The following is a 27409-nucleotide window of genomic DNA, read 5'->3' on the forward strand; positions in this document are numbered from 1 at the left end:
GTGGGTAGTCTGTGACCTACAGTGCGGAATGAGACATGAAGATGCAGGGAGTCCGTAACTTATTCTCAGGCGGTAGGTACAGATGTGAAGGGGTTATAATGTGCTTAGTGCACAATACAGTGATTCTTCCTTGTGGTGGTGAGACATGGTGGACCAGTACCTTGACGATGAGTATGCCAGCCCTCATTTTTCAATGCAGTCCAACATCGAGCCTCTGTCACAACTGAATGCCTCACAAATCTGTATATTGCACTATCTAAAAATGCAGCCAAATGGAGAACCACAATGGTGTCCTTGTCAGATGCTAATAGCACTGTTTCACACAATTACACAGTATCTCTGTGTCCTTCATAGTGGTTGCTCAACATCTAATGCTACTCTAGCCCCTTATATACCTAATGGACTCTGGTGGCCATTCTGCCTTCCACAGAAAATTGTAACTCTTAATCATTTACATTCCTACATTTGAGTGTATATGTACAAAGTTACACTGACAGCTGACCATGTCTTCTGGGTGCTTAATTTTTTCGACAGGCAGTATTTTGCAATGAATACTTATATAAAACATTACATAGTCTTCAGAAATGGGTTCTGTATCAGAAGTTCTTGGAAATTTTTCAACTACCGTATTTACTCGAATCTAAGCCGCACTTGAATCTAAGCCGCACCTGAAAAATGAGACTCGAAATCAAGGGAAAAAAATTTTCCCTAATCTAAGCCGCAACTGAAATTTGAGACTCAAAATTCAAGGGAGAGAAAAGTTTTAGGCCGCACTTCCAAATCAAAACAAAGTTGGTCTATTGTAATATGAGACACAATTTAGGTCGAATGAATGACGATACAGCTACAGTAGTTTGGTTCGAGTCGTAAGCTTAGCAGTTAAGCTTTACCAGGTAGCCATTGCTATGCATCAGGCCCATATTTATACGTGTACCCTTCCTTTTTCACGTGCTTCATCTGGTTTGAATCGATTGCTTATTTTTCTTTGAACTGATAAGTGCTGTTCTCTTTGTTATAGGTGTTTACGTCACTCTAAGCTGAAAATGCGTAATTGTACTGTGTCATGCATTGTTAGTCGCATTCTGATAATGTGTGTTTATGACCTGTCGCCGCTCACAGCATGGCTTGCTTTTGTGCGCGCTACCGCCGCTTACGAGAAAAAAAAAAAAAAAAAGAAAAGAGGAATTGTCTCATTAGCGAAACAATGGCAAGAGATTGCTATTTCTTGTTACTTACACTGCTGCTTTCTTTGATAATGATCAACAAGAACCAAATAATAGACTGCGTATGATAGAAGATGTTCTGAACGAGAGTTTAGCTAAAATTTTTCGCCATTTGAAAATCTTTGCAGGCGCCTCTTTTGTACATTACATTCTGCACAGAAATTAGAGTCATCTTAGATTTAAAAATCTAGTCAATTGCCGTGCTTCATCTCTGACTATCACTATTAGGCATAAGAATGATACGAATATAAACATGACATGATATGTACATTCTTCCGCGTTTGCTGTTGTCTCACACTAGTTTCATAGTTTATTAGGCAGACAAGATTTAAATGAGAAAGCAGCAAACACGAAAGAATACATGGTAAAATGGTTATATTCGTACTATTCTTATGGTGAAGAGAATACTGCATGTGATTCACAATTCATAAAAGTTCCTATTAGCAACCATCTCTTCTCACAGGTAGGAAAAAATTCAGAACGTAGAGTTGGCCATATTGACAAACATCTCAAACAGTCTTGCCAGTCGGATTTTCATAGTACATTGAAATGCTGCTGCATTCAAAGATGAACAATATGGGATTTGTGTTTACTTCGTTGAATAATGTATGAAAATGCAGTGGTCGAAACTCAAGGCAGAGAAAAAAGTTCGTCTTCCACCTTTTTTTAAATTTATTTACTGAATCAGAGGTTTTGGTGACAGTATTTATCTTTGTGCCTGCAAAGCATGCCTGTGTAGCGCTACATATATTCAACGGCAGAAGTTAGTTGTGGCGGCACCTACCAACATTTTTCAGAGCTTCCACTTACTTTGCACTCGATTCTAAGCCGCAGGAAGTTTTTTGGATTACAGAAACCGGAAAAAAAGTGCGGCTTGGATTCGAGTAAATATGGTACATTATTTGCATGGCCATGGGGTCAATCACAACTCTACAATACTGAACACAACCACAACACCAGCAAGCCATCTTTACAATGGTTCACAGCTGATAGTACTATTGTATTCCCAGTCACAGAAAACATTTACATGAAATCTTACTTTCCTGTTCAAGGTGCTGTGTGTGCTGTAGAGGCCATTGTCTGATGTCTTCACTGTAAGCCATGACAGCTTGCTACTTACATCATTCAATTTTTCTCATGGAGGGGGGAGGAGTGACCCAGAAACTAACAAACATTATAAAAACTACTGTGCTACATTAAGAAAAGTTATTAAAAAACACAGAAGTACGTGTATCATGTCTAAAAACAGCAACTCTGATAATAAAATTAAAACAATTTAGAATATTATTAAAAGAGAAACAGGTCAACCAAGAGCACAGGAAGACGGTATTACCATCAAATTGAATGAAAACTTTACGAACAAAAAGTCAGAAGTTGAAAATATTTTTAATAATCATTTTCTAAATGTTGTGGATGTAGTAGGATCCAGGTGTTCATTAGAAGATGCTAGGCTGTTAATGGAAGAGGCCATACCTATGCAATTTGATACAATTGAAATCTCACCCACTTCTCCCTCTGAAATTAGGAAAATAATATACTTACTTAAAAGCAAAAACTCACATGGAATTGATGGCATTTCCAGCAAAATACTAAAAGCTTGTTCTCAACAGATAAGTAAGATTCTCAGCCACCTGTGTAATAGCTCTCTGGAACAGTGCATTTTCCCTGATAAGACTGAAATATGCTATTGTTATACCTTTGCATAAAAAAGGGGATAGATCTGATGTCAACAATTACCATCCAATCTCCCTTCTAACAGCTTTAACCAAAATTTTTGAGAAAGTAATGTATTCAAGAGTAGCTTCACATATCTGTAAAAATGAAGTACTAACAAAATGTCAGTTTGGTTTCCAGAAAGGTTTTTCAACAGAAAGTGCCATATATCCTTTCACCAATCAAATTTTGAATGATTTGAATAACCGAACACCACCCATTGGGATTTTTTGTGATCTCTCAAAGGCTTTTGATTGTGTAAATCATGAAATTCTGCTAGACAAGCTCAAGTATTCCGGCATGAGTGGGACAGTGCACAAATGGTTTAATTTGTACCTAACTGGTAGAGTGCAGAAAGCTGAAATAAGCAGTTCTCATAATATGCAAAGATCAGCACATTCCTCAAACCGGGGAACTATCAAGAATGGGGTTCCACAAGGGTCGGTCTTGGGTCCTTTGTTGTTCTTAATATATATTAATGACTTGCCATTCTATATTCATGAAGAGGCAAAGTTAGTTCTCTTTGCTGATGATACAAGTATAGTAATTACATCTGACAAACAAGAATTAACTGATGAAATTGTCAATAATGTCTTTCAGAAAATTACTAAGTGGTTCCTTGTAAACCGACTCTCACTGAAATTTGATAAGACACAGTACATACAGTTCTGTACAGTAAATGGTATGATGCCATTAATAAATATAGACCTTAATCAGAAGCATATAGCTAAGGTAGAATATTCCAAATTTTTAGGTGTGTCCATTGATGAGAGATTAAATTGGAAGAACACATTGATGATCTGCTGAAACGTTTGAGTTCAGCTACTTATGCAGTAAGGGTCATTGCAAATTTTGCTGATAAACATCTTAGTAAATTAGCTTACTACGCCTATTTTCACTCATTGCTTGCATATGGCATCATATTTTGGGGTAATTCATCGCTGAGGAATAAAGTATTTATTGCACAAAAGCGTGTAACCAGAATAATAGGTGGAGTCCACCCAAGTCCATCCGCAGACATTTATTTAAGGATCTAGGGATATTCGCAGTAGCTTCTCAGTGTATTTACTCTCTTATGAAATTTGTTATTAACAACCAAACCCAATTCAAAAGTAATAGCAGTGTGCATAACTACAATACTAGGAGGAAGGATGATCTTCACTATTCAAGATTAAATCTAACTTTGGCACAGAAAGGGGTGAATTAACTGCCACTAAAGTCTTTGGTTACTTACCAAATAGTATCAAAAGTCTGACAGATAACCAACAAGTATTTAAGAAGAAATTAGAAGAATTTCTGAATGACAACTCCTTCTACTCCATAGAGGAATTTTTAGATACAAATTAAGAAAAAAAAAGAAAAAACCAAACAAACAAAAATTATAAATAAAATTAAAAAGATAAAAATAAAAATGTTGTTATATTAACTTAATTATGTCATGTATTGGAAAATTTTACTCGTTCCACACCATTACGAAATATCGTATTCATGATCCATGGAACTAGTATTAATCTAATCAAATCTCTACTACAGAAAAAGAAGACAATGGAATGTCCACACAAAATCTTAAATCTAAGTAAGTCAATGATATTGCAGCAGAATGAAAATAACAATGGAATTAGGGCCAAATATAAATCACAATGAAAAAGAATGTGTGAAGAACCAATGTGCTCACCATTAGCAATCCACTGATGATATATAGTGATAAAAATAAGTGTTACATAATGCTTTATTGTCAATACTGGGCATAACAGGAAACAAAATTGATTTTATTTTGTCATATAAACCCATAAGAATACAAAAATAAAAGAAAAAGATAGACACATTTCCACTCAATAAATACAACCAAAAAACAAAAACAAGAAAGATTAATGCTTCACATGGCTTTCACTTCTGCCAGGCATCTTTTGATTTCTTCAGTTATTATTGTACAATTTACTATGGATTTCTCTTCCAAATTCTGACTGAATCTTGTAAACTTATGAATCCCTCTTTTCTTATGTCACACATTACCAAATATCCATTCATTTCATAGCAGACATGTCTAGTAATACTTCAACTTCCTAATTTCTGTCATATTTTGGTATGTGGGAATGGTGTGTATAAAGGACTTTTTTATCATAAATATTGACAATGCTTTTTTCCCACAGTAGCATTGTAAATTATTCCATGCAAAATAACACACTGAATGTAAATGCAATACACAGTTTTTCTGGAGTCCATATGACAGGTGTCTGATAGGAGAGAGAAGATCTACGGGCTTTTTTTAATCAGACGTTTGTTTAGTCAGCACATTATCATTAAAGAAATTCTCAACATTCACGAGACATATGCTACAGGAGAGGTGTTGTGCATTACAAGAAGAATTCCTCTCAAAATTCCAAAAACCCATATTCGAATACAAGTCAAGAAAAATATTCATTTGTCATACTTACATTTCATGTAATATTCATGGAGGTAAAATAAGATATATTCTGCAGCATACAGAGGATACTGGGACTAAAGTGTCAACTGCAAGTAAGAATGCATAAAGAGCCATACTTGCCAGTAATATTTTTCTTACTTAAAACAGTGACAAATAAGAACTTAAAACCAAATCATTTGTCAAATATGTGCTAAGCAGTGTTTCATTGTCCCTGATTCCACAGCTCTGTAGTTTGTGTAGAAGTAAGTAGCAGTTTGAATTGAGCTTTAGTCAGATCATAGAAAAATCATATGATTCTTTATTCCTCTAATGAAAAGCTAATCTTATCCATAAAATCTCTCATTGTGGATGCAATTTTTTTAATATTTTCTGTAAGACCTTTTTTTTTATTAGGTTCAGTGTACTTTTTTAATTGCTTTAGAGAAAACTGGGAAGACATAGATTGATTGTGATTATTTCCTATTTCTTCTGTCACATAGTTTTTAAGCTGCGGCTTTATCTCTGTCCATGTTAGACCATATGATAAACACTCCTAGTCAAAGAGATGTTTGGTAATCACAGCCAACTGTGTGAAATAATCTCTGTATACAAAAGGCAATCTTCCCACTGACTGACTCATTCACTGACTCATCATCACCCAGCCCAAACTGCTAAGGTCAGAAATTTGAAACTTGGAGAGGGTGTTGATGTTACACAGCAGGCTTCATTTAAGAAGAGATTTTTTTTAAATTCCACCCCTAAGGGGATGAAACAGGGGATTAAATTTTCCTGAAAATATGTTGCTATTAAGGCAATTCTACACCCATGAAAATTGGTGTTTGTTTTCTCGGTCTGAAATAAAGGAGTATGTGTATGCATTTTCGTAAATTTAACCCATATTGGGTAGAGATGGGCAAAACTGTTCTTTTCAGAGATCGGATCAGAACTGTTCACTCCCTGAAATGAACTAGCTCTTTTTCATGACTCACCATTCATTCACAACAGAAAATAAATGGAAGGCACATTGCCCTTTAAACTTGGTTTATTCCAGTACTATACCTGTATTTTGATCTTATTTGATCCTATTTTGAAGTAACACAGATAATGAGTAAGAATTTTGTATTGTTTATTGAAATTTCCACGATATGACAAAGTTTTTGATTATTGATTTATTTTGCACTATCGTGGTTTTTTGGGTGATTGGAAAATGTTGTAACTTGAGATTTACATTAACAATATATTTAGCTATAATGTATTAAAATTTCATTAACCTCGTACAAATACATCGCAAGCCATATATTTTTAAAGTGAACATTTCCTTCCAAAGACGCCTAAAATCGCAAAATCCGTACTACAATAAGAAAAAAATATATAAATTTGACTGTAAGACCAAAGTGCTGCATATAGCCTTCCGCAGAATAAAACAAGGAAAAATTGGTGTACCACTTTTGCTATACGTTTATCGGTTCGCTCGTAATTAAAGTGTAAATTCGAGTGACCATAATAAAAAATCCTATAGTAAGAGGAGCCATCACATCTACATCTACATCTACATCTATACTCCGCGAGCCACCTTACGGTGTGTGGCGGAGGGTACTTATTGTACCACTATCTGATCCCCCCTTCCCTGTTCCATTCACGAATTGTGCGTGGGAAGAACGACTGCTTGTAAGTCTCCGTATTTGCTCTAATTTCTCGGATCTTTTCGTTGTGATCATTACGCGAGATATATGTGGGCGGTAGTAATATGTTGCCCATCTCTTCCCGGAATGTGCTCTCTCGTAATTTCGATAATAAACCTCTCCGTATTGCGTAACGCCTTTCTTGAAGTGTCCGCCACTGGAGCTTGTTCAGCATCTCCGTAACGCTCTCGCGCTGACTAAATGTCCCCATGACGAATCGCGCTGCTTTTCGCTGGATCATGTCTATCTCTTCTATTAATCCAACCTGGTAAGGGTCCCATACTGATGAGCAATACTCAAGAATCGGACGAACAAGCGTTTTGTAAGGAAGCTAATCTGATCAGTTCAAACAAATAAAAATAAAATGAAAACGAATGATGTATACATAACATAATTATGTAATATACATAACGGTATTACTACGAAGAACAATATCCAGTAGAGACGAACTCCGATGCAGAGGCGCTGAGTCAAGCAGGTCGAGCCGCGAGCTGTATTACTGTGCGAGCTAAGACCGCAGAGACCAGAGTGACACCTGAGTTGCTTTGCTCAACGCTCTGGCTGGAGTCGAGAATGGTGGGGTGAGCGTTGAGCAGGCGAGTTCCGAGGGTGGGGGCAGCGGTGAACGGCCACCACTCACCTGCTCCGAGACAAATCGTCCGTTCTCTTGCGAGCAGGTTGTTGAAAGTAGTTCTTATGTTCTTCGCTAGGAGGCTCTCTGTCCTGTTGCTCGCATCAACTGCCCAGAGGGCAGGATGTGCGACTGAAACGATCGCTGACGGAGTGCGATGCTAAGTTAAGGCCAGACACTGCACGCGGCAGAGGAAGCACGGAGACGGCACAGCATGTGTGAAACACAAAATCCAATGGGGCACTGCACAATGCAGGCAGCCAAGGCAGAAGCAGGGTAGAGGCCGGCGCTGGCTGTGTTGTGTGGCGTGCAGTGTGCTCTGACCAGCAGAGGCCCCACTGGTCTGCTCCGACTCTCTCTCTCTCTCTCTCTCTCTCTCTCTCTCTATCTCTCTCTCTCTCTGCTGTGGGAAATGTTTGGAGCTACCATTCTTTTTTTCTGAATCACTGATTGTTCACTCCTTTGAAAGATTCAACTCTATGAATTAGTTCAGGAGAGAATCCCCCATCTCTATTATGGGGAGTGACATTGTAAGTGAATGTTCTTTTTTTCATTATTATAGGACTACTAAATTATTTTTAAAGCTACATCTATGAAAACTGGTATTTGACTTCACAGTTACAAATTTTAAAAAATTAGTGTTTCAATGTGAAATATTTTATGGAAATATTTCAATCTGCAAGCACTTTTGAAGTTAAATGGATAAAAAATTGTATTTGGCTTCTCTGTGAGAAAAGGAAAAAATTGTATTTCAGTGTTTTTGGTGGTTCACCTTCCGAATGTGTGAAATCAGGGGCGAAATACTTATGAAAAAATTTCTTTGTAAGAGCATTTTTAAAGCTAAATTGTTGAAAAATGATGTTTGACTTCTAAGTTAGAAATGGAAAAAAATGTGTTCCACTGTTTCTGGAAATCCAACCTCTAAGGGGACGAAAATTTGTAAGGAAATATTTTGTTACACGGGTATACTAATACCTGTTTAAAGCTAAATCTATGAAAGCTGGTATTTCACTTCTTTGTTAGACATAAAGAAAATGTGTTAGGGATAAAGGCTTCTATGGAAACATCTCCACAAGAATTCAAAACGCATATTAATGAAACCTTGGACTCCAGTTATCAGACTCACTTTTTGGTCACTAGTACATTCAGAAAAGACAATGCTTCTATGGCCAAAATTAGTATGAAAATTTAGAAAGTGTTGCAGTTTGTGAACAACACAAAAATTTGGTTACAGGAAAAGGGAAAAAAAGTGTGTGCAGACAATACAGACTACATGTGTGAAGAAGTGGGTGCTAAGCCAGTATTTTATATGCAGCCTTGATTACAGTGGTAGGCATTCAGTCCCATCCATTTTTTAAAAATGTATATACCCTGAAGAGAACATGAACTATGGATAATCACTGTAAAGATGTGCAGTGCATGCTGTAGATGTATGCTGTGGATGATTTACAAAAATATATCTCATTCGTAAGATAAACTATTACTAATTCATAGTGTCTGCAGTATAACTGATGACACTTTGCAAATAATGAGACAGGCATCTAGTAAAATGTAATCAGTGAGATTGAAAAATACTGTATGGTAAATAGTGTACTTAGTGGAGAGGAAGAAAGTTAAGATGTCCTCAACCTAAAAGTTTACTGAACTCACTTGTGATGTGCTATCTGTGATCTGAAAATCAATCACTGAACTACGAAGCTACAATAATGTATGCAATGTCATGGAAGATGTTACCTCTCATATTTATAAACCACTGCTCATCTTTCCAAGAACATGATTAAAAATGATAAGACTTTTAATGCTAAGTTAACTATTGCAATTCTTTTCAATAAAGGAAATATGCCTCCTGGAATTATTGGCCAAACTTACTAAAAATAATGTTTGATTTTGGTTTCTGATTAGAATTTCAATCTTGCTCATTTGATAGAACAGATGATAATCATGACAAGTTTTTCAATCCTAAAAACTGCAATCACAGCAATGAAATCAAGAACTTTCTTTTCATGTAACTTTTAAGTAAAAATTAGGACATATGCTTAATTGAGAAGAACTTATATCTTACTACCACAGATACATACAGCAAAACAACATAAAAGAATAAATGTGGTTATCCAAATTACTGAAATTGTTTCCCAGAAACAAACAGTAACTGTGAGTCATAACTCAAAATTAAAATTAAGTGTAATCTATCTGAATCAAATTAGCTACATACTGTGTTAGCCAGGTCCTTTGCTGGTGGAACATCTCCAAACTGCTTTTCTAATTTATATATTGTTCTGTATAAAGTTGAAACCTCTTGATCTATATCATCAGGATTGAATGAACCAACTTTACTTGTCATCCATAATTCATGCTTTTCTATAAATTCTGTAGCATTTTCATACAGCTTCTTATAAGGCGCTAATTTGTCAGCAATCTGGTAAAAAAATGTGAGTGTTAATGTCACACATGTAAGGCATGTAATTGTACATCTTAAAAATAGAGCACAGTAATTTTTCTTGTGTCCCACTATTAGTGACAAGCCATTTGGATAATTCGCACAGTCAACAGGTTCATTTGTTGATAACTGCTTATAGTGGAATGATCAGAGCCACAAGCAAGGAGTGTTATCTTACACAAAGAAACTCTGCCATCCTTATCTTCACCATTTCATCAGAAAGAGTGGTAGTTATGTACTTTTGCAAAACACCTGTCGAAATATGCATGCAACTCTTACCTGTGGTTGGAGGTTAAATTACTCCCTATGCCCATAAACCACCCATGTTCTGCTGTAGTATGGGATGCATTCAATCAGAGAAGTTTTATGTTCTTACTTTCCTTGCATTCTTTGATTCCATAAAGTATCATCAGAGACAAACTGAAGTATCATCAATAAAATTTAAGACATAATCATCATCAGCATTTGACATAAACTTACTAGTTTTCTTAAGTTTTTCCCCTTCTACACATTTTTTCTCAAGTTGTCAGATTCTAGTGTGTTATAGTTGGCTGCAATGTTCTACATTTGCATTAATGAAAAGAGCTCTTGCTTTTAATAGAACAACTTCAGGCATATGGAAAGAGGTATCGGCCATTTTAATTGGTTTCTTAACAGTGATGGAAAAGATAGAGCAGAAGCTACAGCCTATTATGCAGATTTTCTTCATCTCCATATCATGTAGTTTCAATTTATTCTTTTCTTTTACAACACAGAATAGTTGATCCTACACACCACGCCTTTTCCTAAAATTTCAAGCAGATCCATGGAGACAAGAATTATGTATTGTGATAAGTCTTGCACGTCATTCATCATTTGAAAGGCACTGCGATAAGACAATATTTCTTGCAATTAAAGCATTTTGTTGATTCCATAAATAGTTTTATCTTAAGACACAAAAGTTCTTCTTTGCTCTACTCTAGTAGAACTATAATGTTAAAAGTTAAAATTAATTACTATCATAGGTATCAGTCCCTTCATGTCACATCATTTTTACAGTTAAGGGTATCAGATATGCTTGCAAGTACTTCATTTTCATTGTCTGACAGAATATATCAACATGAAGTTGGTACCAGATTTTCTAGTTGGTACAAACTTCATCACATATCCTCTCCTGTCTCTCTATTGCAATGAAGAAATTCTGATATAAAGTGTATGTACTGTTACTTTCATTACATTTGATCACATGGACTCATCTTTGGTTGGTTGGTTGGGAGTTAGGGGACTAAATTGCTATGTCACCAGTCCCTCACTCAAAGAGTAGTTGATAGTTAGTTACTACAGACAGAGATTGTTTGAATTGCAACAGTACATATAAGTAAGAAAATAAATACACTAAAAGCAACAGTGATAATTTACAGAGACGTAAAAGTATATGGTTCAGGCCAGAGTGCAGACAATGATGTCGTAATCGAATTAAATCAGTTGATGCTAAGGGAATTACATTAGGAAATGATACACTTAAAGTAGTAAATGAGTTTTGCTATTTGGGGAGCAAAATAACTCATGATGGTTGAAGTAGAGAGGATATAAAATGAAGACTGGCAATGGCAAGGAAAGTGTTTCTGAAGAAGAGAAATTTGTTAACATCGAGTATAGATTTAAGTGTCAGAAAGTCGTTTCTGGAAGTATTTGTATGGAGTGCAGCCATGTATGGAAGTGAAATATGGACAATAAATAGTTTAGACAAGAAGAGAATAGAAGTTTTCTAAATGTGGTGCTACAGACGAATGCTGAAGATTAGATGGGCAGATCACATAACTAATGAGGAGTTACTGAATAGAATTGTGGAGAAGAGTAATGTGTGGCGCAACTTGACTAGAAGAAGGCATTGGTTGGTAGGACATGTTCTGAGGCATCAAGGGATCACAAATTTAGTATTGCAGGGCAGTGTGGAGGATAAAAATCATAAAGGGAGACTGAGAGAATACACTAAACAGATTCAGAAGGATGTAGGTTGCAGTAGGTACTGGGAGATGAAGAAGCTTGCACATAATAGAATAGCGTGGAGAGCTGCATCAAACCACTCTCTGGGCTGAACACCACCACAACAACAACAACAATAAAAATGCCCTTCTTGTTAAAACTATTCATCTACAAATTTTGCTTGTAGGTCATCATGAGACTACCAGATAAAAGTGTTTAAGAAAACAAATTTATTTTCCATCTGTTGATTAGTGTTTGACTTATTTCAAACTGACTGGCTTTGGGCAACGTCATTCATCTTCAGACATGTTGAACTATATAAAAAGAAATGACAACTTGACTGTATTACAGAGCTAAAAGAATCCAACTAATTACAAAACACTGTAGAGTGAGACCGACTACAGTAAGCCATCTCACATGTGCATAGATTGCAGCACTATATGTAGAAAATGTAATATAGCTTGACAGCAGAAGGTAAGACAATAAAAAATCTGTCTTGGCCATAATGCAGCCTGTTATCTATTACACAAAAAAACAATTGAAAATATTATAATTGTTGCATCTAAGCTTGGTAAGAAAGCATACATCAGAGCAGCCTTAGAGGTGCATCACATTATGCACATAAACTACAAGGTTAAGGGATAAAGAGGTAAAGGGGGAGGGGGAGGGAAACTCGTCTGGGGTACTCTATGGAAACTAGTGTAAAGGATCCCAAAAAGTAACAAAAATAAAAACCTAGCAAAAAATATTACAGTGTCAGTGATGTATGGTAAACACAAAATGGTGTCAGAAGGTGACAAAAATGGTTAACCTAAGATCCCGAATAACACAATAATTGCTTTAAAATTATTTTATTAAAATATTAGCACACATCTGGAAAAATCATTCTGAATTACGGACAATAAATCTCAGAAAATATGCCCAGGCCATGGATTAGGTGCCTAAAGGATAACTGGCGTAATGGATACTGACGCTATGAATATTTTATTTAGCATGTTTCATACATTTGGCAAAACAGTTTGGAATTGTATTATTATAACTGGAGCATGTTCTCAGTATTTTGACAAGACTGAGACAAGACTGATGTGTAGTTGTATTTCTGGGAGTATGCAATTTATATTGTTCAAATAATATGGTTCTTTGTGTATACTTGTTGTACAATTACGTGCTTTACTATATTAACATCATTCTATCCAGATCCGAGAATATGAGGACAGCAGATAGTTAATGTAGAAATCGGTCATGAAATAAATATATGGGTTAATCTGGTATAACCAATGTGGGAACAAGCAGTATTGTGGTTTCCTCCTGGAAGGAACTAAAGGAGGAGTGTTATGGGGCTGTAGTTCATTGAGAGTGTGGAGTTTATTAGAGGGGCCAGTAAGCCCACCAGATGTTGCTCCATATCTGAGTGAGTACAGGTCTTATATCCATCTGCAAATCTGCACCTGGGGTTGTCAAAGTGAATGTTGGGTGAGCAATTGTTGAGCAATGGGAGATGTGAAAGCATACCTCATCCTCTCAATAGTCTTGCAGCCTACAGTGTATATGATGCTAGCACCCTCAGACTCACAGAGAATTGAAAGCTACAGAAGCTGAAAGATCCTGGGGGCAATAGAAACTTTTGGTTCTTGAACAGACTGGTTCTAATTCATGGTCTGGCTACTAAACATGGAGGAGTGCCTGGGAAAACATGGGAAATGCAATGTAAGGGGAGCAGGCGGAGGTCCCAAAAGACAATCTTGAAGAATATTCTATGTGGTAAACCCACCAGTTGGTGAGTGTCAGGGAGTTGACACTGTTATGTGAATTTAAGTATTTCATAAGTTGGATGCTCAGGACACTGTCATATGGGGATTAAAAAATTAACTAAGAGTTGGTATTGTAAGGCCTAAAGAGGTAATATCCCTGCTTTTGGAGAGGAGACTGTCCACAAGATAGATGCCAGCAGTCAGTCAAGCTCCATGGTGACGTATTGAGTCCAATTATTTCAGAGCCAAAAGTCCACTGAGTCATAAACCTGGCAACCATAGTCCAGTTGTGACAAGACAAGGACCTGATAAATACTGTGTAGAGTAGCAATATTTGCACCATAAGTGATGTGGGCAAGAAATAAGAGAGCATTCAACTTTCACATGCAGCTACTCTTAAGCAGCTACTCTTAAGTTGACAAACATGGAGCAGCTATGTCAGCTTTCTAGCAAAGAGGAACCCCAAAAATCAGGACTGCACAACAGTGTGCAAGTGTTGGGTACCCATAACTCTATCCAAGTAGAGTTATGAAGTTATGAGTCAGGATGAACCTTGGTACAATAACAGAGATACATGACATGTGTTTTCACAGGAGGAAATTGGAAGCATGAGGAAGGGTTCAACTGGAGGCCATTTGGCTTCTCGGAGCTGGTTTTCAACTGAGGCTACAGATCGATAGCTATACCAAAAGCAAAAGCAGAGTGATAAAGACTGACAGATAAAATGTAGTAGGGAGCCTCAAAAACTTCAGTCATTAAGGGTAAGTACAATGTGATGGTGTCAAGTAGTGTCATGTGCCTTATGTAAGTCGGTAGAGAATGCAGTCTGATGTTGGCATTTAGAAAATACCAGTTTGCAATCTAAACAAATGGTCAGCTGTGAATTGTGGCATCCAGAAATCACACTGATAGAGGGTCAAAAGGCCTTGTAATTTGATAGCCCAACATAGCTGTCAGACCAACATCCTAGAACTAGTCTGAAGAGCATATTGGTGATTCTAATTAATCTCTAGGTATTGATGGATGGTGGGTTTTTGTCTGGTTAAATGATGGGAGAATGAAATGATCTCTCCACTGCAAAGGAAAAGCACCTTCAGTCAAATATGTTGAAGACCACAAGTAGATGGAGTCTGTGAATCACATTCAGATGTTACATCCTCTAATTATGGATCAAATCAGTCAACAGCATGAAGCAATTCCCAGTTGGTGAAAGCTTCATTTTATAATTCAGGGATATGGGAGTAAAGATAGGGAGATGTCTTAAACTTGTCTTTCATTTCTACAGCCTGAGGAAGGTTGCTTGCAACAGGACCAAAATGTCAGTAGTTTTATATATATTGACAATGCAGTTACAAACCCAGAAAAATTTTATTGACTGTGACAGTGGCCATGGAAGCCAACATTTATATTGTCTTTCATTTATCTGAAAGGTAGCCAAGTAAGAAGAACACAGATGCTGTCATAAATCGGGTCCCACAGCGTTCAGCAAAAACCAATGCATAAGTGGAAATACTGCCATGTAGAAGGAGTCGTAGAACAGTGGCTACGTTTGGAAGCTCAGTGGACTACTGAGATTGGTACACACATAACGTGAAGACCTTTTTACCATATTTAATTAGGTAGCAAGCCTTTGCATGGACCCACTTAAAAAGTGATGTGGGCATTCTGTAAAGACTGTCACTCAAGACATAGCAGGTCCCTTTGATGATCCTCAACAGCTACTGCAGTACCTTTGGTCCATCATGGTACCAGCCACTGATAAGGCAACTGGTCCAAGGATATGACATGCTCACCAGAAAGCGATCAAGCAGTCATTGTCACAAATAGTGTCATATAGTGATCATTTTAGTGACGTCATGAGATTTGTGGAAGATATTGTAAGGTCTGTAGCCAGAAAGGTGCTATGGACATCACTAGAGTGGGAAGGGAAACAGTCACTGAGGACATGCAGCTCAAGATCAGACAAAAGTTGGTCAATCAGAAGGGGGGGAGGGGGGGGGGATGAGTTATGGTAGTAATCTCAAGGTTCTCAAGGTAAAAAAGTGGACATGGACAAATAAACAAACACATTAACCACTGGGATTGTTCATACACCCATTGCTCTCTTAAGTTACACTGCTTCCTATATTGCACAAAAGGGAATTCAATCACCAATAACATCTATGTGAAAAAACATACAGACCACTCCAGAAACCCTATCATGGGCAGTGAGGTTCTGGTAGAATGCACAGTAACCTCAAAGGGTGGGAGAATGGTCATCAGGGAAATGTGTTTCTTGGAGAGCAACACAGATCACTGGCAGACCCCATCGGAGGGCGTGGCTTCTCCAGCTGGATGCAGGGGGAGTAGAGGGTCCAGAAGACGGTGCTATGGTGGAAGCACAAGAGGAGAGGGACTACCTCCTGCCTGCGTGACTAACAGAGATTGATTCTGAGGAAATTGAGAGAATAAGAACCCAAGGTACTGCCAATAATCTGGTCACAGTTGTGGCAAAAGTTGATAGCATGGGATGGAAAAGAAGCAGTCATAGCTTTTTCCAAGCTTCAAAGTATCATAGGCAATTGGAGACCTGGTTTTATAGGCAATATGTTTTATATGAGTTAATTAGGGTAGAATATTTTGGGGATCAGGTAGGATGATCATCTTCACAGGTGACAGAGAAATGCAGCTGCCCACATGGTAAGTTTTCATGAGGCTGCTGATCACCATATCACCAAATTGGGTTGTTCATCCACAGGGAAGACATGTACCTGAGGCACTGGCATTCAGAGCACTGCGTTGAGGATGGAAAATATGGCACATCATACCAGTAGACCACGAATTTGACTTTCTTAGGAAGTGAATCCTGCTGAATAGCAAGGATGAAAGCTCCAGTGTCAATCTTGTTTTCCAGTGGTCACCTACAGGCATGACTTATGAAATGAACCCTTTGCTTCTCCAAGTTTTAGTGGAATTCCTCATCTGTATTTGGTGTAATTCCTGGTGAGGTTCTTATGGGGTGTTATGGTAATAGGTAACATTCCCCACAAAAAAATCTGCTTAGTAGATGAAAATGGCACTCCATTTGTCCATATTCAAACTAGGAACTGCAGTTCACTTGATTTAGCTTTCTTCCCATGGCATGGCCATGGAGGGAAAGTTCTTAGGCTCATAGCAATCTGCACTGAAGAATTCAGGAGTGTCTGAAGCGACTGCCAGGACCTCACGGTCACCAACCGTAAACTTTGGTTTACTCATCATGCCACATATCTGTCACAATGCTGCTACTCCAAATGAGGGTTCTCCTCATGTCACTGCCCACACAGAGCAATGATGGCCATTGCCTGCAGTCCTGTTGCTCACAAATGGACAGGTATGTGCAGCTTGGCATGCACAGGGAGTAACAGCTCAGGCGTCAATAGTGCATTCTACACATAGCAAAGGGGCCACCACTTACAGGTACCTAACACATCCCGCACCACCACCACAAACACCTGTACTAGCTACCATGTTGTGTAAAGGGTGACCTCCACCAAAATGCCAAACTTCTTCACATTTAAAAAAAAAAAAAAAAAAAAAAGTAGAGGTCATCGAACTTTCCTTTTTCCTGGCCTTTATCTCATATCTTCCTGGGGTGGCATGTTAATTATTGGAGTTGGTGGGGTTAGAGGTAGAGTGTTTCCAGATGCCTTTCAGATGGTGGAAAATAAATAGTGCGGTAAAAACATCAACATTGTAGGAAAAGACAAATTGATAGTTACCAAAAAAAAAGACACGTCAAGTTGCAGACAGGCACAATTAAAAGACACTTACACAAAGCTTTCAGCCACAGCCTTCATCAGTAAAAGAGATACACCCACCATTCACAAAAAAAGCAAGCATACCTCACACACAAACAACTGTCAACTCCAGCATCTCAGGCCGGAATGCAACTATCACATGGGATCATGCGGTGCTAGCAGCAATCCAGGAGGAGGCAGGGAAGGGGAAGGAACCCTGTGCTTGTCAAGCACATAGTCACAAAAGAGTTGTAAGCCCCTTGCAGGGGGGGGGGGGAGTAAACAAGCTCACTTTTCAGATTTCCATGTCAATTTGGTTGTCAAGATCTCTCTGATGGCCTAACTGAGGCATTATCGTCTTTCTTGTTCTAACTTTTGGAGTCTGCACTTGTCGCACAGAAAGTCAGGAAAACAGGTATTGAAGTTCTTCCATACTATTTCACTCTCTACTTTTTTGTTAACAGATGTTTACTCCAATCTCATGATGTAGATAATAAAGCCAAGACCCCTGTGACCTGAAACTCACAATGGTGCACCACAGTCCCTTACACACTCAGTCGCATCAGTTTGGTGTGAGAGGCTTCACCATTCCGTTACCAAGCCAATACCAGGAGTACAATACAAATATTTTTCATGATTTAATAAAGCAGACTGGGAAAGCATGGCTCATAAGCATTCCACTCCAACAAGCTAGGTCCCCACCGCCAACAACCTTACTCACACAGAGCTGTCATAGCCTCGCCACAACCTATGGTTTTCTCATTTATCTATACTATATGAACAGATACTCACTTTAGTTCCTTTGCTCAGAACAACAGGTTTGGATGTTTACAAAATGATGCTTTCATTCTATCCAGAAAAGAAAGATGCTGCTGCTTTTTGACTTCATGCACACAAGATCAGTACCCAAAACTTGCTGCCTTTGTTCTTACAGTAAAAATCAATACGTAGTTGTGAGATACATTTTCTTCAAAAAAGTGCATTAAATCTACTTAGCATTGATGAGTGAGTTGTTGGAAAATCAGCTCCATTTCACTACCAGTCAAACAGACTCAATATTACTGAACTTGTCAAAACCAAGTAAATAGATTCAATGTAAATATTTAAATTTTAATGTAACAATGGAAAATCCAGGATGGAATGTAACAATATTATGAGAAGGAAAGTTGCTACTCACCATACAGCAGAGATGCTGAGTGGCAGATTGGCACAACAAAGAGACTCACAATTATACCTTTCAGCCAATAAGGCCTTTGTCAACGAAAGACAGATATATGCTCTCTCTCTCTCTCTCTCTCTCTCTCTCTCTCTCTCTCTCTCTCTCTCTCTCTCTCTCTCTCTCTCTCTCACACACACACACACACACACACACACACACACACACACACACACATCTTCTGTAATATCCTCCAAGACTCTCATCACAGCTTTTTGGACATCTTGTTTTGTTGGAAAATGGTGTCCCTTGACCGCTGTTTTAACTCATGGAAATAGAAAAAAGTCGCACGAAGCGATATCTGGTGAATAAGGTGGCTGTGGCAGTACTAAAATTTGTTTTGAGGTTACAAATTGCTGTACTGACAGAGCAGTATGGTATGGCACATTATCGTGATGCAGAATCTAATTATCAGCAATGTTGGCACGGACACAAAGAACTCTTTTACGAAGTCTTTCTAAAAAAATTTCTTTGTAGTAACATTGGTTAACTGTTTGTCCAGCAGGCACCTCACTCTTTATGAACAATTCCTTGGAATGAGGTTGATGGTCGTCCACTGCGGTCTTCATCTTCAACATTCGTTCTGCCTTCACTAAAGATTTTATGCCGATGAAAAACTTGAGCTCTTGACATAACCTCCTCTCAAAAAGACTTCTGAAGCTTACCATAAGTTGTCGTCACATTTTCATCCAATTTAATGCAAAAAGAAATGGCATATTGTTGCACAACATTATTCTGTTCCATTTCCATGACGAGTGACACAAACACATGTTAACTTATTGCAGCACAACTCACGACTGAGCAGTTGCATCAATGTGCCGCTTGGACTAGAAGCAGCTTATAGACCAAGGTAAAAAATATTGTGCCCACACAAGTGAGCAGGGTTGCCACATCTTGCAAAGAAAATCAGTCTCATTACTTTATTGTCGCTCTTCGTATTTGTAATTTTTCCTTCAGGAATGGTCAGTTCCCTGAACAATTTAAGTACTCAGTAGTAAAGCTGCTTCACAGAAAGGGAGAAATGGATAACATAGACAATTTTAGTACTATTTCTATGCCATCAGTGTTTGCTAAAGTTATTGAAAAGGCTGTGTATGTAAGGATAATTGATCATTTTATATCATATAATTTGCTATCAAATGTACAGTTCAGCTTTAGAAGTCGTTTAACAACTGAAACTGTTATGTTCTCTTTTCTCTGGATGGGTTAAATAAAAGGTTTTGAACACTAGGCATATTTTAAGATTTAACTAAGGCATTTGATTGCGTTGATCACACAGTATTGCTCCAGAAGTTGAACCATTACAGAATATGGGGCATAGCTCACAACTGTTTCCCCACTTACTTTAACAACAGACAGCAAAAGGTCATTATTCACAGTGTTGAGAAAGGCTGTGATGTGGGGTCTGAGTGAGGTACGGTCAAATGGGGGGTGCCCCAGGGATCAGTGTTGGGGCGCTCCTTTTCCTTATATATACAAATGATATGCCCTCTAGTATTATGGGTAACTCTGAAATATTTCTGTTTGCTGATGACACTAGCTTGGTAGTAAAGGATGTTGGGTGCGACACTGGCTCAGTTTCAAACAGTGCAGTTCATGATGTAAGTTCATGGCTTGCAGAAAATAAAACAATGCTAAATCACAGCAAGACTAAGTTTTTGCGGTTTCTAACACATAATTCAACAAAACCTAATGTTTTAATTTCACAGAATGGGCATATGATTAGAGAAACTGAACAGTTCAAATTTCAAGATGTTCAGATAGATAGTAAACTGTGGTGGAAAGCCCACTTTCAGGGTCTTGTTCAAAGACTTAATGCTGCCAAGTTTACTATTCGAATGGTATCTGAAGTAAGTGATCATTCGACATAAAAATTAGTCTACTTTGCTATTTTCATTTGCTTATGTTGTATGGTGTTATATTTTGGGGTAACTCTTGCCATTCTCAATTTAGATTGGACTTCCTTAACTCCTGTGCAGCATCCATTTTCATCCATCATAGCAGTAATCCACGCACTTTCAAATCAAAACTGAATAGCTTCCTCATGGCTCACTCTTTCTATTCTGTTGAAGAGTTCCTTGTAAAATTAAGCAGATTCTTATGTTGTTGGCTGCATTTACTGAAACTTATGGCTTGACTTTTTTGGGTTTGTCTGTTATTATTTTTATGATGCAATTTCATGTACTGATACATTCGTCGTAAATGCTAGGAACAATGTATACTCAAAACACACACATTCAAAGAATGAGAAAGAATGAGTGCTCCAAAACACAAGAAGACTGCAGCAATGGGTATAGACAGACGACATTGGACAAATGGCTGCTGAAAACACCAGGTAAAGCTGATTCTTCCCAGGCTCCCAGTACATGGAAACAGACCAACTTGAATCAATGGATAGTGAAAAATACCAAACCCAATCTGTCAACTGATATTTCTTTTTTAGGGATAAATGTATAAGTGGTTCTGGTAGGGTGACACGTTCATCAAGCGTTCAACAATCCAAGCTCACTTTCAAATTAATTCAGCAGAACTTTCAAAGTCTTGGCAATAAGCACAACGAGTTAGATACCATTGTAGCAATTGATAACCCTGATGTTTTAGTTATAAGCAAACACTGGTACACAGATGAGCTAATTAGTGTATGTAAGCCACTTTCCATGATCTTTTGCTCTGCCTTCAGTAGAAAAGAGAAACGTGGTGGTGGGGTAGCTATCTTTGCAGCCAGTGGTAATAATTATAGTGTAATAGATGTAAGTGCTTTCAGCATTGAGGGTGTAATAGGACTAGCAGCAATTAATTATAAGTGGGGGAAAGAACACCAAAGAAACTATCTAGGCTACCAGATGGAGGTCTGTATAGGCCTATAATGATTAAGTAATCATTATAGGCCTATACAGACCTCCATCTGGTAGGTCTGTATAGGCCTATAATGTTTAAGTAATCATTATAGGCCTATACAGACCTCCATCTGGTAGCCTAGATAGTTTCTTTGGAGTTCTTAATGACTTGCTTGTTGACATTGACAGTAAACACTGCAATAAAAATGGCTGGGTTAACATAATACTAACTGGAGATATAAACATTGACTTGCAGTCCAATGACTCTGTATCTAAAAAACTAACGCTAATACTAGCTCAATTTAACTTAGCATTTCTGATAAACGAGCCCACTAGAGACATCAATAGTGTAAAATCATGCACTGACAACATTATAACTAACATGTCCCACTTTACATGCAGTGCATCAATTCTGAAGCTTGCCATTTCTGACCACCATGCAGTACAGGTATTGATAGAAGCTGAAAATCTTCATATCAATAGAAAAGAGAAACAATATGTGACAAAAAGAATGACCAATGATGACAATGTTAAAGATTTCAACAGTTTGCTAAAAAGCCTACAATGGGGTGAAAAAAACAGCATTACTTTCAGTGAGTTTTCACCAGATTTTTATTGTTGCTTCAATGTCTCATGTCCAGAAATGACCTTTACAGTAAATGACTGCAAAAAGATACAAAAAAATAACTGGATAAATCATGAAGTAAAAACAGCAAGAGAGAAACTTAGACTTTTCCAATATGCAATGATAAATAATAACAATAATAATAGACTAAAGGTAGAATTTAAGAACTATCAGGATTACTATAAAGATCTTCTGCTAGAAACTAAAAGTAAATATGTAGCCACAATGTTAAGAAACTCTACTAACACAGGTTTAGCTGTTTGGAAAGTAATAAATAGCTTTAGGGATTGTAAGGACAGATCAACAAATGATTTTACTATAAACCATAAAGGGCATATCATGAAATGTCAATGTCAGATTGCAAATGTTTTTAATGAGTACTTTTCTTCTGTTGGAAAATCTGTCAATGACCATTTGAAGAATCTTCAGCATAGATATAGGGGCATTCCAATCAAACAAACCATATACTTGGCCCCAACCAATAACAAGGAAGTCAAAAACATGGTAATGTCATTAAAAAATAAAAAATCAGCAGGCTATGATGGATTGTCTATCAGTACACTGAAAAGATGCATAGACAACATATCTGATGCCATGGCCACAGCAGTAAATGATGTAATTGTATCAGGTTGTTTCCCAGATAGTCTAAAGACAGCACAAGTAACCCCGATTCACAAGAAAGGTTATAAATCTAAAATTGAAAACTACCGCCCCATCTCAATCTTACCTGCATTTTCTAAGGTAGTTGAGAAAGTTATTTATACTAGACTAATGACATTCCTGAGTCAACACAATTTAATATTTGAAAATCAGAATGGCTTTATGAAAAACAAGTCAACATCAGTAGCAGCAGTACAATTAATAGACAAAATAATAACGGCCATAGAGAACAAGGGGTATATAACTGGAGTGTTCCTTGATCTAGAAAAAGCTTTTGATTGTGTCAACATCACCATATTACTTGACAAGCTGTGGAACCTGGGTATCAGAGGAACTGGCTATGAGCTAATAAAATCGTATATGAGCAATAGAAAACAATTTGTCTTGCTTAAAATAAACAGTGGGTCTTCCAAATCTAAAATTACTAATATCAAATATGGAGTGCCTCAAGGTTCTGTCTTGGGACCCCTTCTTTTCTTGAATTATGTTAATGATATACAGTATTGTTCTCCTAACTGTACAAAAATATTATATGCAGATGACACATCAATAGTGTGTAAACACAAAGACTATGAGAGTCTGGAGGTACAGTGCAACAGTGTAACTAATGAAATAGTCAAGTATTTTAATGAAAGCCATCTAAATGTAAGTGCTTCAAAGACTGCAATGATGGAATTTAACACAAGGAAACAAATAGAATTTGACATGAAATTATCCATAGGAAACGACATTGTAAAAAAGGAAAAATTGACAAAGTTCTTGGGAATTACAATCCAGGACAGCCTCAAATGGTACATGCATATTGATTCCTTAGCATGTAAGCTGTCAAAGAATGTGTTTGCTATAAATATGATTAGCAAATATTGTAAGGACATGTGTGTACTAAAAACTGCTTACCATGCCCTATTCTCATCAAACTTAAACTATGCTGTAGAAATATGGGGTGCAACAACTCAAGCAACCTAAGTACATTATTAATACTACAGAAAAAAGTTATCAGAATTATTTGTGGTGCCAAACCTCGAGAATCATGTCGGAATCTGTTCCCAAAATTAGGTGTGCTTGCCATTATAGGTGTATACATATTGAAAGTTATATTGCTTGTGAAAACAATAAATCCAAATTTCAACTGTGACCTGCACCAGTATGATACAAGGCAAAAGTCACTAGAACAGCCTCATATGAAAAAAATGCACTTCATGCTGGGCTGAAGCTAGCCAATGCCCTATCAAAAAGTCTCACAGCCCTTCCTACTAACAAATTAAAAGATCAGATAAAAAGAATTCTAATTGAAAACCCTTTTTATCCTCTAGACGATTATTATATCCATATGAAAAGTGCTTCACAAGTATGTCAAGCTCATAGTTTTAAGTAACCTACAACTAATATAATGTTGATAAGAACAATATTTGTAATATCATGATTGTATACTACCAAATGTAAAATCCATCAAAATGTAAAATTTATTAATACAAACAAATCTTTAGTTTGTAATTTATAAACCGACGTATTCAGAAGAATTATCTGTATGATGTCCTGAAACTGTATTATTTCTAGGGATTGTATTTGATTATCCAATGTTGAATAAATATTATTATTATTATTATTATTATTATTATTATTATTATTATTATTCCATGACCTTGGAGATTTTCTCCTGAATTTGGTCCTACGAAACTTGACGTGTAAATAAAAAATAAAAAACATTATCAATCACAGTGGCTGGTATTTGGTGGCAAGCCACTCTCTTGGCAAGCGAAGATCGGATGTTTTCGATAGACGAGAGATCTGAATGCACTCACCAGGCAACAGTTTAACCCCCTCTGTACCAAGCTAGGCCAGGACAGCTTGACAACATGTGGTCTTGTGTTATTTTGTTGAAAGACAATATCATGGAGACTTCAAAGGTAGGGCAAAAGACATAAGTGTTAACACATCAGAAATGAAACAGTTGAAATAAGTATTAATGTTAGTGGTATTGTGAAACTGCTGAAATTATTTAAATTGAACATAGCTCCAAGACCTGATGGTATCCCTGTCAGATTCTATACTGAATTTGCCACTGAGTTAGCCCCTCTCCCAATTATAATCTATCATAGATCCTTCAAACAAAAGACTGTGCCCAGTTCTTGGAAGAAAGCACAGATCACACCCATCTACAAGAAGTTAGTAGAAGTCATTCACAAAACTACCGTCCAGTATTCTTGACATCAACTTGTTGCAGAATCTTAGAAAATATTCTGAGCGTTAACATAATGAGGTATCTTGAACAGAATGATGTCCTCAATGCCAAGCAACCTGGATTCCAGAAACATTGATCATGTGAAACCCTACTCACACTTGTCTCACATGACATACTGAAAGCTTTGGTTCAAAGCAATAGTGAAGGTGCAGTAGTTCTTGATTTCTGAAAAGCATTTGACTCAGTACCATACCTACGATTATTGTCAAAAGTGTGGCCATATGGGGTATCAAGTCAAATTTATGATTGGATTGTGGACTTACTAATAGGGAGGATACAGCGTGTCATCTTGGATGCAAAGTCATCATCAGATGTAGTAGTACTGACTGCACCACAGGGAAGTGTGTGGGGACCCTTCTGTTCATGTTGTATATTGATAACCTTGCAGACAATGATAACAGTAAAATCAGGCATTTTGCAGATGATGCAGTTATATATAATGAAGTAGTATCTGAAAGAAGCTGCATGCATATTCAGTCACATCTCGATAAGATTTGAAAGTGGTGCAAAGATTGGCAGCTTGCTTAAATGTTCAGAAATGTAAAATTGTTGCACTTCACAAAATGAAAAAAATGTAGTATCCAATGATTATAATATCAATGAGTCATTGTTGGAATCCGCAAACTCGTACAAATACCTGGGTGTAATACATTGTAGGGAAATGAAATGGAATAATCACAAAGGCTCAGTCATGGGTAAAGCTGGTGGTAGACTTTGGTTTGTTGGTAGAATACTGGGGAAATGCAATCAGACTACAAAGAAGATTGCTTATGAATCACTGGTACAGACAGTTCTAGACTATTGCTCCAGTTTGTGGGACCAATATCAAATATGACTGACAGGTAATATTGACTGAAATAGAGAAGAGTAGCAGGAATGCTCACAGGTTTGTTTGAACCATGGGAGAGAGTTGGAGAGACACTGAAGGATCTGAACTGGAGACTCTTGAGGATAGATGTAAACAATCCCAAGAAAGTCTATTAACTAAGTTTCAAGAACCAGCTTTAGATTATGGTTCTAGGAAAAACTACAAGTCCTTATGTATTGCTCACATAAGGATCAGAATAACTGCTGCCTGCAGAGAAGCATTCAAACAATCACTCTTCCTGTGCTCCAAATGTGAATGAAATGGGAAGAAACACAGTGGAACATACCCTCTGCTATACACCCACAGTGGTTTTGATAATACAGATGTAGATGTAGACATGTAACAACTGCTACCAAATTACTGGTTATATGAACAAGAGGATGTTGCATTGTGTAGCTAGTGGCACAACGTACCAGGTGCTGGACCAGTTTGACACTGACAAATATGATAGGAAACTTATGTACTGTGCATGCTGCCTAACCAGTCCGGTATTCATTTCACATTTTTCATTTTAATATTTTTTTGCAATGTGTAAATATAATTCAGTGTGGCTTATGTGCCAATAGGATCACCATTTTGGGGGATGTTTATTCTTGTGGAACATAGTTTGATGACAAGCTGCCCACTATGTACCTGTTGCAGGTAGCGTGGGAGAGGAGCCATATACTGACTGCTGGCTGTGCAAGAGAGCAGCAACTCTTTCTGACACTGGCTTGCAAATAGCAATTATGTAATTCTTTTCTATACTTTTTTTGGACTTAGTTACAACATAAAAATGAAATTCATCTTGTGGCTAGTGACCTTGCTGACCTGGGTACACCCATCTGTATACTCTACATTGAATACAAATGGTTTTGTTATTTCTTAACCAGCTTTTTCATTCATAAATCCCTCAAGATGCAAACACCAGAATTATATTGCTATGTCCTGGATGAAAAACAATGGCAACAAATTTCAAATATCAGATAAGCATTTAAAGTAGGCTACTTAATTTTTCTTTATGTTCAATGGTTTTGTACTATGGAAGTTGTTGTTCTGTAACAAACATAAAAGCTAAAAATCATGTCAATATAATGTATCCCTGATCTAGGAACCTCAGAAGAGATCTACCTCTAGCATATCTGTAATATCATTAACACATGCCCCACACATAATGGAGTAATGTTGCAGTCACTGGTTGTCCAAGGTTGCAGGTACATTTTTATGACTGAAGTGATCCTATCTTTATAAATATTGCACAGTACAGAAACAATAATTAAGTGCAAAGCACTGAGAAATCTTGCTGCATCAGTGGTACCACCCTAACAAGAGGCAAAAACAACTTCAGCAGCATCTTGAAAACACACACACACCTGTAGCAGTCAAAGCATCCACTTCATGCACCTGCCCCACAATCC

General features: G+C 37.3%; 1 protein-coding gene and 1 long non-coding RNA gene across 2 annotated transcripts in view; one reads left to right on the forward strand and one right to left on the reverse strand.

Annotated features, from left to right (window-relative positions):
- Positions 1 to 27409, reverse strand: part of LOC126456873 (dynein axonemal heavy chain 7-like) — a 783013-nt gene that overhangs the window by 714700 nt on the left and 40904 nt on the right. Inside the window, 1 exon segment of the mRNA XM_050092694.1 lies at positions 9866 to 10069. Coding sequence (XP_049948651.1) covers positions 9866 to 10069 — 204 coding nt within the window.
- LOC126456874 (uncharacterized) overlaps positions 1 to 27409 on the forward strand; it is a 392629-nt gene that overhangs the window by 263958 nt on the left and 101262 nt on the right. The gene's annotated exons all lie outside the window — the stretch shown is intronic.

This window comes from Schistocerca serialis, chromosome 2 (genome assembly GCF_023864345.2).
Source record: "Schistocerca serialis cubense isolate TAMUIC-IGC-003099 chromosome 2, iqSchSeri2.2, whole genome shotgun sequence".
Lineage (NCBI taxonomy): Eukaryota > Metazoa > Arthropoda > Insecta > Orthoptera > Acrididae > Schistocerca > Schistocerca serialis.